Source organism: Lepidochelys kempii, chromosome 22 (assembly GCF_965140265.1).
Source record: "Lepidochelys kempii isolate rLepKem1 chromosome 22, rLepKem1.hap2, whole genome shotgun sequence".
NCBI lineage: Eukaryota > Metazoa > Chordata > Testudines > Cheloniidae > Lepidochelys > Lepidochelys kempii.
The window spans coordinates 2,485,029-2,497,770 of record NC_133277.1 but is presented as its reverse complement, the minus strand read 5'-3'; the positions used below and the strand labels follow the sequence as shown (position 1 = coordinate 2,497,770).

At 64.8% G+C, this 12,742-nt stretch overlaps 1 protein-coding gene across 2 annotated transcripts in view; it reads right to left on the bottom strand.

The window, feature by feature from the left end:
- ROBO4 (roundabout guidance receptor 4) overlaps positions 1-12,742 on the bottom strand; it is a 68,665-nt gene that overhangs the window by 23,356 nt on the left and 32,567 nt on the right. For both annotated transcript variants that reach the window (XM_073320877.1, XM_073320878.1), the window contains exons 11-14: positions 11,604-11,798; positions 10,926-10,968; positions 9,540-9,682; positions 4,297-4,635 (exon numbers count right to left, since the gene is read on the bottom strand). In XM_073320877.1, coding sequence (XP_073176978.1) covers positions 4,297-4,635; positions 9,540-9,682; positions 10,926-10,968; positions 11,604-11,798 — 720 coding nt within the window. The remainder of the gene's footprint in view (positions 1-4,296; positions 4,636-9,539; positions 9,683-10,925; positions 10,969-11,603; positions 11,799-12,742) is intronic.

Sequence of the window (12,742 nt, the reverse complement as noted above, 5' to 3'; positions counted from 1 at the left end):
CAGCAGCAGGGAAGCCATGGCAGCAGGGGGTAGCACAGGCTAGCCCTGCCCACCCAGGGCCCCGGGGACTTTCTCAAGCAGCGCTGCCTGATCTGCTGCAACTTGGCTGGGGCTGTTACCCGAGGGAGCGGGTCTGAGAGAGCGGGACCTGTGCAGCTAGGAAATGGCTCTCTTCATTCAACTTGAGTTGGAACTATTTGATATTTTTGATTATTCAGAGATGCTTCATCTGACTGGTGTCCAGCTTCTTTTCAGTCTTGTTTCAGTCCTTGTTTCGTGCATTGCTTAATTACAAATGTTATTTACCTTACAACATGTGACCATATCATCTCCCAAATGAGCGATGCAACACTGTTCAAACACAGCTAAGGTATTAATGGAGATCCAGGGCTTCTTAGCCATTTTAGGGACCAAGGACAGTCATAGCAATATGACCACAAAGCTCTTATGGGAGTCAAAGCCATCTCCCTCAAGGAATCTTCTGCCAGGAACGACGTGGCTTCCTTCTATAAACACTTGTGGCACTCACCCCCAAGAAAGATCTTTCATTTGGTGTGGTCGACTCCAGTTCTGATCAGCTGCTCAATGCAGAGGTGGAGGGCACATGTCAGTCAGCTGGTAAATGCACTCTCAGCTTTGCTGGACCCTGACATTAAGGCTGCTGCTGAGTTGACCCATTCCATGCAAAACGATCCTGGTGAATCCACCAAAATCCACAGAGATGTAAAGACACATAAGGGAAACCAGGCAGCAAGAATCTGTGGCGTTCCTGTGGAACTGTTATCTGGGATCTGAAGCCCGTCCAGGTGGAGAGAGAATCAGTATACTTTGGCAGTCTCAAACCTGTTTGAGATTTCAACTGCACAGCGGTTTCAAATGCTATCGAAATTTAGGTCAGAGCATTTGAATTCTGGTAACCCAATCATTGCTTTGCCAGTGCTCGTTAATCTAAGAAAGAAACGCGCAGAGACTAATTAGTGGTTGCTGTTGCCAGGCTTGGCAGACCAATAAGATCTGCAGTTGCTGATGGACGATTTCCAGCTATGAGAGATTAGGAACTCAATCATCTTCTTTGTTCAACCGTCCTTCCTCGACCAAGGAAATTGGTGAATTCGCTTACTGTGAAACCAGGTGTCGGAAGTGCTGAAGCAATTTTTATAGTGGGGGTGCGGAAGGTGAATACCATGTGTTTAGGTTGTTATTACTACTTCGAGACAGGGGGTGCTGCAGCACCCCCAGCACGCTTAGTTCCAGCACCTAGGCCAGGTGTTCGTAGCAGCATGGAGCTGAAAGATCTAGGCTCAGCGCCCAGTCAAACACCAACTAGTCGGCTAGATGCCGTGGCACCTGGATGAGGGTCTCTGGGAAGTCAGAGCAGGTGATCCCGATGGACCTTAAATTCTCTGGATCTCTGTAGGGCTGGGGTGTGACACTGCACCCCATATTCTTCATAGTGATATTATTATGACATGATTATGGCATAATTATGGTGCATTTTGTACCAGACGCGTCATGTGAGGTGCCATTGGAAAAGTTATGATTTGCTGAATATGATTATCCTATTTGTATACACATATCATTTTTGTATGTGAAGTTGTGAATATTGACTATGTATCTGTATTTCAATTGTGCTTACGCTGGGTGACACCCACAACTAGCCTTTCTGGTACAACAATGAAGAAGCCAGACAGTGCTGATGGCACATCAGCAAAGACAATGGACCCTGGAAGAACTTAACTTTCCTTTGAACATTCCAGACAGCCTGTAAGTAATGGCTGCTATAACTCAGAAAGGTATGCAAGGGCATGTAACCAGGCCACATGACTCTGGACTCCATCTTGGGATGTCTGTGTTTTTCCACAAACTGAGTTTGGGACAAAGGGTTCCTGCCATATGCTAAAGCTCTATAAGGCAGGGAGTGACATAATCTGTTGTTCTTCACTCCTCACACAAGAGGACTCCTGAAAACACCTGTGGATAAAAGACTGAACTGGAGAAGTGCTGGACCCAGGCTAAAGGGATTTCTAGCCTGTGTATGAAAACCCTGGAGATTCCAAGCTGCAAAGTAAATGTAGCTTGTGCCTTAAGAATCTGCCAACCTGCTTGTATCATCAGCCAGGGTGAGAATTTGCTAATTCATATCCTATCTTTCTAGTGCTTAGTTTGCATTTTTGTTTATTTGCTAGGTGATCTGCTTTGATCTGTTTGCTATCACTTATAATCACTTAAAATCTATCTTTTTGTACTTAATACACTTGTTTTATGTTTTAATCTAAACCAGTAAGTTTGGAGTGAAGTGCTTGGGAATCTTAGCTCAAGGGGCGGGGGCTGTTGCATTTCCTCTCCACACTGAGGAAGGCGAACTCTATGAGCTTGCACTGTACAGTCCCCTGTGCAGCGCAGACAGTATAATTTTGAGTTTATATTCCGGGGAGTGGGAGGAGCTCCTAGGCTGGGAAGCTGGTGGTTATTTTGGCTGTATCCTCTCTATTGTTGGTTCATGCAGTGGCTGGTCAAAGAGCCTGCATGTAACTGCAGCTGCCTGTGTCCCTACCTGTGTGAATGCTAGTGGAAGTGTAGGACCAGGAGCGGGTCTGCAGCTTGTCACAGCAGCACAGTGGGAGAGACATCCCAGGCTCGTGAGTCAGAGGGCTCAGGGTACCCAGCCCAGGTGGCACCCCGGGGGGATCCCATCATACAGGGATCAGACTCCACTAACAATCCTGCACTAAGTGGTCAGGCCTGCTGTCCTGGGGTGAGGTGTTGGCTCCCCACAGCGTGTAGTGTCCCTGCTGCCCACTCAAGCGCAGGTGTCTGGGGCAGGGGCCAGAGTCACTCCCCAGTGCCGCCTCCCCCACCCCCACTGGGCTCGGCTACACTCAGCTTGGCTGGAATCCCCAGAGGCAGAGCAGCTGGGGCCCAAGCTGCAGACAGCGCCTGGGATGGAGGAGCGGCTACACTGTCGCCCCATGCCCCGCGCTCCAGCACGGCACAGCTCCCTGGGGCAGCTCAGGGAGGGAGCACTCACCGCACAGCTCGTGGCAAGTAAACAGGGTCCATTAGCTTTCTCTGACCTCCATGGCGCCGGTTTGTCCTAAACTCTGGAGATAATGAAATCCCAGCCTCCCTCAGCACCCCTCCCACAGTAGCTTCCCTCCCCCACATTGGCAGCCCCTCTGTAGGCAGTGAAGCTGCTGGGATTAGCACGTGTTTCCCTTCCTGGGGTTTGCCAGGAGCTGGGGACTGGAGGCTGGATGCAAGGAGAGTGGTGGTGGTCGGCTCAGGCTGAGGGGGCGCAGGGCAGGGCTGTTGCTGAGGGCATGGGGGGTGTACGATGCCAGCAACCCTTTGCGCTGCCCAAGGGCTGTTCAGCCATTGGACTCAGAGCACAAAGGTGCAGGGGGGAAGGAGTGGGAGGGCTCCGGTCCCCACTGCTTAGCATGGGACAAGCCCAGACAGGGGCACACACAGAACCCAGCAGCCCTGGTTTTTGTGTCTGCCCCCTGCTGCTGGACTGGGCACCTCATCCCCTGCTGTCAGTGTGGTCCTGGCCCCCTCCTGTGCTCCCACAGCTAGTGCCGCAGGGAGCCAGACAGCACTTGCCAGGGCTCCCGCTGCTCCCCTCCTCCTGCACCCTCTCGTGCCGCTGGGCCAGTGCGCTGCCCCTCCCCTGACACCCTGCGGGGAGCCATGCTGGAGCTCACAGGGCTTGTCCCGGGTGCGGAACCCGACCCCGGCGTGAAGCCAGGACCAGGGCAAAGAATGAACATAGGCCATTGCCAACCACCGGGGCAGGGGAGCGCCCAGGTGAAGGTCCCCTCCGTGGGCAGGCCCAGTCGGGCTGTGATGCCAGCAGAACAGCCACAGGGTTGCTCTGGGAAGAAGGCCCCTGCCCCGGCCCTGGGGGCAGGAGGGCGGGGCACTAGGGAACGCCAGGGGCACGGCACTGGGCTGTGGCTGGGCTGTTTGGTGGGGCTCATGCCCAGTGGGATGGCAGACACTGCAGCTGTTCCCTGTGCCCATTTTCTGGCCACACTGAGGAAAGACTGAGCTGGCTGGGGCCTACGGCAAGCTAAGGTCGATGGCGGTCCTGCCATCGGGGCTGGTGTCAGCACGTGCAGGGCGCAGCGTAGCAGGGCAGCACGTTGCCACGGGCTCAGCGGATCAGGAGGGAAACGCCAACCCTTCCCGCGGGGCTTGTGTGCCCGCATGGCACCCTGCAGCCCCTGAATGCAGGCCCAGGCACCCTGAGGTCAGAGCCCCTAGCTCCCAGCTGGGACTTCCTGCAGCCGTTACCTCTTTTGCTGCTGCTCTCCCAGGGACCCTGCAAGCTGAGCCTGGGGGGTCCGGGGCCCGCTGGCTTCCACAGCCCTCTCTTTTCGGTTCCCCCTGCACAGCCGCTCTCCATGCCGATGCTCTGCCTGTACCGGGGCCCGAGCCTGGGGTCGGTGGGTCGCCCGGGCTCTGCAGCTCTGCGGTGAGGGCCAGGGGTGCTGAGCACAGGGGGGCGGTGGAAGGTTTGCATGTCCTTGGCAGGAAGGTCGACATAGAGCATCCTGTATAGGCTGCTGCTGTCGGGCCCCCGGGGGACAGCCGGGATCTGGGAGCTCTGGCTCGGCCTGTCAAAGGACATGGCTGCAGAGGGAAAGGAGAGAGACACGGTGTATTAGTCTCCAGGCCCTCGAGGCTCCATGAGTCCCACCCAGCCCGCAGCGCTCCCCCCGCCCCACAAACCCGCAGACACACCCATCCCGCAGCGCTCCCCCGCCCCACGCACCCACAGACACACCCAGCCCGCAGCGCTCCCCCGCCCCACGCACCCGCAGACACACCCAGCCCGCAGCGCTCCCCCCGCCCCACGCACCCGCAGACACCCCCAGCCCGCAGCGCTCCCCCCGCCCCACGCACCCGCACAAACACCCATCCCGCAGCGCTCCCCCGCCCCACGCACCCGCAGACACACCCAGCCCGCAGCGCTCCCCCCGCCCCACGCACCCGCAGACACACCCAGCCCGCAGCGCTCCCCCCGCCCCACGCACCCACAGACACCCCCAGCCCGCAGCGCTCCCCCCGCCCCACGCACCCGCAGACACACCCATCCCGCAGCGTTCCCCCGCCCCACGCACCCGCAGACACACCCATCCCGCAGCGTTCCCCCGCCCCACGCACCCGCAGACACACCCAGCCCGCAGCGCTCCCCCCGCCCCACGCACCCGCAGACACACCCATCCCGCAGCGTTCCCCCGCCCCACGCACCCGCAGACACACCCAGCCCGCAGCGCTCCCCCGCCCCACGCACCCGCAGACACACCCAGCCCGCAGCGCTCCCCCGCCCCACGCACCCGCAGACACACCCATCCCGCAGCGCTCCCCCCGCCCCACGCACCCGCAGACACCCCCAGCCCGCAGCGCTCCCCCGCCCCACGCACCCGCAGACACACCCAGCCCGCAGCGCTCCCCCCGCCCCACGCACCCGCAGACACCCCCAGCCCGCAGCGCTCCCCCCGCCCCACGCACCCGCACAAACACCCATCCCGCAGCGCTCCCCCGCCCCACGCACCCGCAGACACACCCAGCCCGCAGCGCTCCCCCCGCCCCACGCACCCGCAGACACACCCAGCCCGCAGCGCTCCCCCGCCCCACGCACCCGCAGACACAGCCAGCCCGCAGCGCTCCCCCCGCCCCACGCACCCGCAGACACACCCATCCCGCAGCGTTCCCCCGCCCCACGCACCCGCAGACACACCCATCCCGCAGCGTTCCCCCGCCCCACGCACCCGCAGACACACCCAGCCCGCAGCGCTCCCCCCGCCCCACGCACCCGCAGACACACCCATCCCGCAGCGTTCCCCCGCCCCACGCACCCGCAGACACACCCAGCCCGCAGCGCTCCCCCGCCCCACGCACCCGCAGACACACCCAGCCCGCAGCGCTCCCCCGCCCCACGCACCCGCAGACACACCCATCCCGCAGCGCTCCCCCCGCCCCACGCACCCGCAGACACACCCATCCCGCAGCGTTCCCCCGCCCCACGCACCCGCAGACACACCCAGCCCGCAGCGCTCCCCCCGCCCCACGCACCCGCAGACACACCCATCCCGCAGCGCTCCCCCGCCCCACGCACCCACAGACACACCCAGCCCGCAGCGCTCCCCCCGCCCCACGCACCCGCAGACACACCCATCCCGCAGCGCTCCCCCGCCCCACGCACCCGCAGACACACCCAGCCCGCAGCGCTCCCCCGCCCCACGCACCCACAGACACACCCAGCCCGCAGCACTCCCCCCGCCCCACGCACCCGCAGACACACCCAGCCCGCAGCGTTCCCCCGCCCCACGCACCCGCAGACACACCCAGCCCGCAGCGCTCCCCCCGCCCCACACACACCCGCACACACACCCAGCCCGCAGCGCTCCCCCCGCCCCACACACACCCGCACACACACCCAGCCCGCAGCGCTCCCCCCGCCCCACACACACCCGCACACACACCCAGCCCGCAGCGCTCCCCCCGCCCCACACACACCCGCACACACACCCATCCCGCAGCGCTCCCCCCGCCCCACACACACCCGCACACACACCCAGCCCGCAGCGCTCCCCCCGCCCCACGCACCCGCACACACACCCATCCCGCAGCGCTCCCCCCGCCCCACGCACCCGCAGACACACCCAGCCCGCAGCGCTCCCCCCGCCCCACACACACCCGCACACACACCCATCCCGCAGCGCTCCCCCCGCCCCACGCACCCGCAGACACACCCAGCCCGCAGCGCTCCCCCCGCCCCACGCACCCGCAGACACACCCAGCCCGCAGCGCTCCCCCCGCCCCACGCACCCACAGACACACCCATCCCGCAGCGCTCCCCCGCCCCACGCACCCGCAGACACACCCAGCCCGCAGCGCTCCCCCCGCCCCACGCACCCGCACACACACCCAGCCCGCAGCGCTCCCCCCGCCCCACGCACCCGCAGACACACCCATCCCGCAGCGCTCCCCCCGCCCCACGCACCCTCAGACACACCCAGCCCGCAGCGTTCCCCCGCCCCACGCACCCGCAGACACACCCAGCCCGCAGCGCTCCCCCCGCCCCACGCACCCGCAGACACACCCAGCCCGCAGCGCTCCCCCCGCCCCACGCACCCGCAGACACACCCAGCCCGCAGCGCTCCCCCCGCCCCACGCACCCGCAGACACACCCAGCCCGCAGCGCTCCCCCCGCCCCACGCACCCGCAGACACCCCCAGCCCGCAGCGCTCCCCCCGCCCCACGCACCCGCAGACACACCCATCCCGCAGCGCTCCCCCGCCCCACGCACCCGCAGACACACCCAGCCCGCAGCGCTCCCCCCGCCCCACACACCCGCACACACACCCAGCCCGCAGCGCTCCCCCCGCCCCACGCACCCGCACACACACCCAGCCCGCAGCGCTCCCCCCGCCCCACGCACCCGCACACACACCCAGCCCGCAGCGCTCCCCCCGCCCCACGCACCCGCACAAACACCCATCCCGCAGCGCTCCCCCCGCCCCACGCACCCGCAGACACACCCAGCCCGCAGCGCTCCCCCCGCCCCACGCACCCGCACACACACCCAGCCCGCAGCGCTCCCCCCGCCCCACGCACCCGCACACACCCCCAGCCCGCAGCGCTCCCCCCGCCCCACGCACCCGCAGACACACCCATCCCGCAGCGCTCCCCCGCCCCACGCACCCGCAGACACCCCCAGCCCGCAGCGCTCCCCCGCCCCACGCACCCACAGACACCCCCAGCCCGCAGCGCTCCCCCCGCCCCACGCACCCGCAGACACACCCATCCCGCAGCGCTCCCCCGCCCCACGCACCCACAGACACCCCCATCCCGCAGCGCTCCCCCGCCCCACGCACCCGCAGACACACCCATCCCGCAGCGCTCCCCCGCCCCACGCACCCACAGACACCCCCATCCCGCAGCGCTCCCCCCGCCCCACGCACCCGCAGACACACCCATCCCGCAGCGCTCCCCCGCCCCACGCACCCGCACACACACCCATCCCGCAGCGCTCCCCCGCCCCACGCACCCACAGACACCCCCAGCCCGCAGCGCTCCCCCCGCCCCACGCACCCGCAGACACACCCATCCCGCAGCGCTCCCCCCGCCCCACACACACCCGCAGACACACCCAGCCCGCAGCGCTCCCCCCGCCCCACACACACCCGCAGACACACCCAGCCCGCAGCGCTCCCCCGCCCCACGCACCCGCAGACACACCCAGCCCGCAGCGCTCCCCCCGCCCCACGCACCCGCACACACACCCAGCCCGCAGCGCTCCCCCCGCCCCACGCACCCGCAGACACACCCAGCCCGCAGCGCTCCCCCCGCCCCACGCACCCTCAGAGACACCCAGCCCGCAGCGCTCCCCCCGCCCCACGCACCCGCAGACACCCCCAGCCCGCAGCGCTCCCCCGCCCCACGCACCCGCAGAGACACCCAGCCCGCAGCGCTCCCCCCGCCCCACGCACCCGCAGACACCCCCAGCCCGCAGCGCTCCCCCCGCCCCACGCACCCGCAGACACAGCCAGCCCGCAGCGCTCCCCCCGCCTCAGCTGGCCCTTGGCTCCCGGGATCCCACACAGGGAGCTCAGCCGGCCAGCGGCTCGGGTTTGATGATGTGAGGCAGGAGGGACTGGGGAGTGTTGACCTGGGAATGTGCCCTGGGGGTGGGAGACCTGAGAGCCTGTCACCTGAGCCAGGAGCGGGAGGTGACACCTCGGCCAGGAATGTGAACAGAGGCTGCAGAAGGGAACCTGCTGGGGGGGGTTTAGTTTCAGTTTGGGGCTGGGTGAGGAACGCAGGGAACCCCAGGGCTGGGGTCTAAGCTCCCTGCTCCCCCAGAAGGACTTGACTGAGGGGTCCTGGTTGTACCCACAACCTCTGTTTTGGACTGTGTTCCTGTTGTCCAATAAACCTTCTGTTTTACTGGCTGGCTGAGAGTCTCAGTGAATCCCAGGAAGAGGGGTGCAGGACCTGGACTGCCCCACACTCCGGGACACCCGGCTCCCGGGATCCCGCACAGGGAGCTCAGCTGGCCCGCGGCTGGGTTTCCGGGATCCCGCACAGGGAGCTCAGCCGGCCCGCGGCCCAGCTCCCGGGATCCCGTGCAGGGAGCTCAGCCGGCCTGTGGCCGGGTTCCCAGGATCCCGCACAGGGAGCTCAGCTGGTCTGTGGCCGGGTTCCCGGGATCCCGCACAGGGAGCTCAGCCGGCCCGCGGCCCAGCTCCCAGGATCCCATGCAGGGAGCTCAGCCGGCCCGCAGCCCGGCTCCCGGGATCCCGCACAGGGAGCTCAGCTGGCCTGTGGCTGGGTTCCCAGGATCCCGCACAGGGAGCTCAGCCGGTCTGCGGCCGGGTTCCCGGGATCCCACACAGGGAACGTCACCTTCCCTGCAGAACGTCCTGACTTTGCCCTGAAGGTGCAGCGAGAGGTGTGGGTTGGTCAGCGCGGGAGCCTCTGTCCGGGCAGGGAATGGCCAGGAGCAGAGCGGCGCGGCAGGGACTCACTGGAGCAGTGGAAGTCCAGGCTGTCTTTGGTCTCGGCCCACAGGAGCTGGCTGCTCGACCTGCTGCTGCTGCTGCTGAAGGTCTTGGAGCAGGAGGTGGCTTTCCAGCTGTCAGCCAGCCACGGGGAGTCACTCACGTCCATCCTGGGGTTGGGGAGGGGAGGAGACGTACAGGTGAAGGCACCGGGAGGGGGCTTTGCTGTCACCGGCAGCAGCTCTGGAGAGCCCCGGCACTGCCGGCCGGTGGCACCTTCCTCCTGTGTCTGCGTGGAGGGGGCGAGGGCAGGGCTAGTGCCCCGCTCCAGCCCTGGCCATGGGAAGGAAGCACTGTGACTGGGCCAGGCTCGTGGGCCAGCACCATTCCCTTTGTGCTCTCAGGCAGTGCAGAGGGAGTGGAAAAGGTTGGGAGTTCAATCCTTGAGGGGGCCATTTAGGGATCTGGGGCAAAAATTGGGGATTGGTCCTGCTTTGAGCAGGGGGTTGGACTAGATGACCTCCTGAGGTCCCTTCCCACCCTGAGATTCTATGACATTTCTGTGAAAGATCCTCTGCATTCCCAGCATGGGGAGCCCTAGCAGGTCCAGCCTGCCTCCCCCGGCAGGGGTGTGTCAGGGCGGGCAGGGGGCAGGTTCTGGCTCCCTCCTGCTGGCAGGTGCTGTGCAGCACCCACACGAGCGAGGGATCTGTTGTAGGGGAAGGCCCCAGAGCGCTGTGTAACTCACAGCACCCTGGGCACCTGCCTCTCTCCAGGACCAGGAAGCACCAGGGGTGTTAGCTTGGCAGCCTCTCATCACAGAGCCATCACATGCCCCAGCAGAGACCAGCCGGCTCAGCTCCCCGTCCAGCCTGCCCTCGTCCCCTTTGCCCACAGGACCATCACAGGGCACAGGTGGGGCTGGTAGGGGCTGCTGCAGACTGTAAGCTGTTTGGTGTCTTACAGAGGGCCATGTGTGGGGCCCAGGGCTGGGATAGCAGGGGGCTGGGGGTCAGGATTGAGGGGCTCTGGCAGAGCTGAGTGTGAGGAGGGGCCCAGGGCTGGGGTACCAGGGGCTGCGGTTTGTGATTGAGGGGCATTGGCAGAGCTGTGTGTGGGGAGCCCAGGGCTGGGATAGCAGGGACTGTGGGTCGGGATTGAGGGGCTCTGGCAGAGCTGAGTGTGAGAAGAAGCCCAGGGCTGGGATAGCAGGGGGCTGTGGGTCGGGATTGAGGGGCTCTGGCAGACCTGAGTGTGAGGGGGGACCCAGGGCTGGGATAGCAGGGGGCTGCAGGTCAGGAATAAAGCAGGCATCTTCCCTGTCAGTGGGCCACCCTGGGGCTTGCTGAGCGGGGATACAGGCCAGCCCATGCCATGGGGGTTCGCAACCGTTTTCTCCAGGCCGTCACTCACCTGTGCTTGACAATGGTGTCTTCGCTGGCATATCGGCACAGACCTGGGAGCAAGGCAGGGAGGTTGTTAGTTGCACAGCAATGGCTCCTTGCAATGACCAGGGTGCAGACCGTCCTGAGCTGCATGGCACCCGTTTGCTGCCCCTCTTGGCCACCTTTCTTATCAGGCCCCCATCTTCCCCTGCCTGAGTTTCATCTCATCCCCGCTGCTGATTGCAACCCGGTCTTGCCATCCTGGGGGCTCTGCCAGCTCCTCACCGGTCCCAGCACCAGTCTCTGGATAACCCCTGGGCATGCTCCCACAGCACTGAGATAGGGAACCCCTGGGGTTCACCCCAGACCACCCGGCATGGACCCTACTGATCTCCTGCACTGACGGGCCCCTTTCTGGGGCCATCCCCTAGGGTAGCGCTTGGGCAGAAATCAGAGCCGTCTAAGACCAATCCCCAGTGTAATGTCCAGGCTGTGGGGGGGCTGCAGGGCCCAGTGAGCGGGGGTGAGGTTGGGGAGCCCTGCTTTAGCTGGACTGGCCCAGGACCCTAAGGGCTGGGGTTTCTCAAACTCACCGAGCCCAGGCATACCGTGTCGTTCCAGGGCCCCTGCTGCCCCCCACCTCCATGCTAGAGACTGCTGGGAGTCAGCTGGGCTCGCAGTTCCATAGCCCCAGATTCACGCTCACCTTTGCCTGTGGCGTGCTGCTGTTCTTGGCTGTAATGCCTGGCATGGTGCTGGCACAGGTAGAGAGCCAGCACCATCAGCACGAGCCAGAGCAGCGAGCCCACACTAGCGATGAAGACAGGCTGGCGGATCACTGCCAGGATGTGGCTGACGGAGCGCACAGCCGGGGTCCTGGCCATCTTTCCCACCAGGGGCTCTGGGAAGGAAGGGGTGGATCAGAGGTGGAGGTGACAGGCGGAGCTCGTTCAACGCAGAGCGACGCCCCCGGGAGAGCTGACCTGCTCATCCGCCTGCCCACAGGACACCGAAAGGTTAATAGCAAAGGCCCAGCTGCAGCAGGAGATTGGACCAGGCTCCAGTCCCTTTGCTACCATGGAGTCTGCTCCCCCCAGAAACACCTGGGCTGCCGCTCGGAGGGGCACCAGAGCCTCCTGCCTGCACAGTGCCAGGACTGGAGTCTACCCTCGGCACGGGCGTCGCTGCGGAGCCTGGCTGAGAGCTGGGATAATGCTGGGGGCAGGCGTCAGCTGGGAGGAGGAGAGACTGGCCCAGCTGGCAGAGGGAGCCAGCCTGCGGGGCTGGGAGGGTCCCAGCACACCCCCAGGGCCTGTGGGCTGGAGCCCTGCGAGCGGCACACCTGGCAGAAAGGGAGAAGGATGGGCCATGGCCAAGGTGACCCAATGAAAGGCAGGCAGAGCCGGGAACAGAACCGGATTCCAGACGGCCAGCTCTCGGCTTGAACCATCAGCCAACTTTCCCTCGTCCCAGCGGAAAGCCAGCTTAGCCCCCGCGGAAAGCCAGCACTGTGCTCACGTGAAATGAGTCAAATGCAGAGAAGAAAAATGTCCCTCCCAAGGGCTGGCTGAACCAGGGGTCCACTGGGCAGGCGTCAGAGAAAGGAAACAGGCCAAGGAGCGTGATCTCCGTGCTGCTCCCCAGAGGGTCCCTGCAGTCCAAGGGGTCACACACTTCCCTAAGCCTCCAGTCTGGCCAGCTGGCAACGGTGCCAAGGGTCCAGGTGACTGAACCCGGGTTTCTAAGGGAAGCAAGTGAGCGCAGCCAGCAGGCCAGTGTGCCAGCTTGGGGAGCCAGAACGTCAAAGGGAGGGCAAGCGAGCAAGCAATCTGTCTGTCCCAGCAT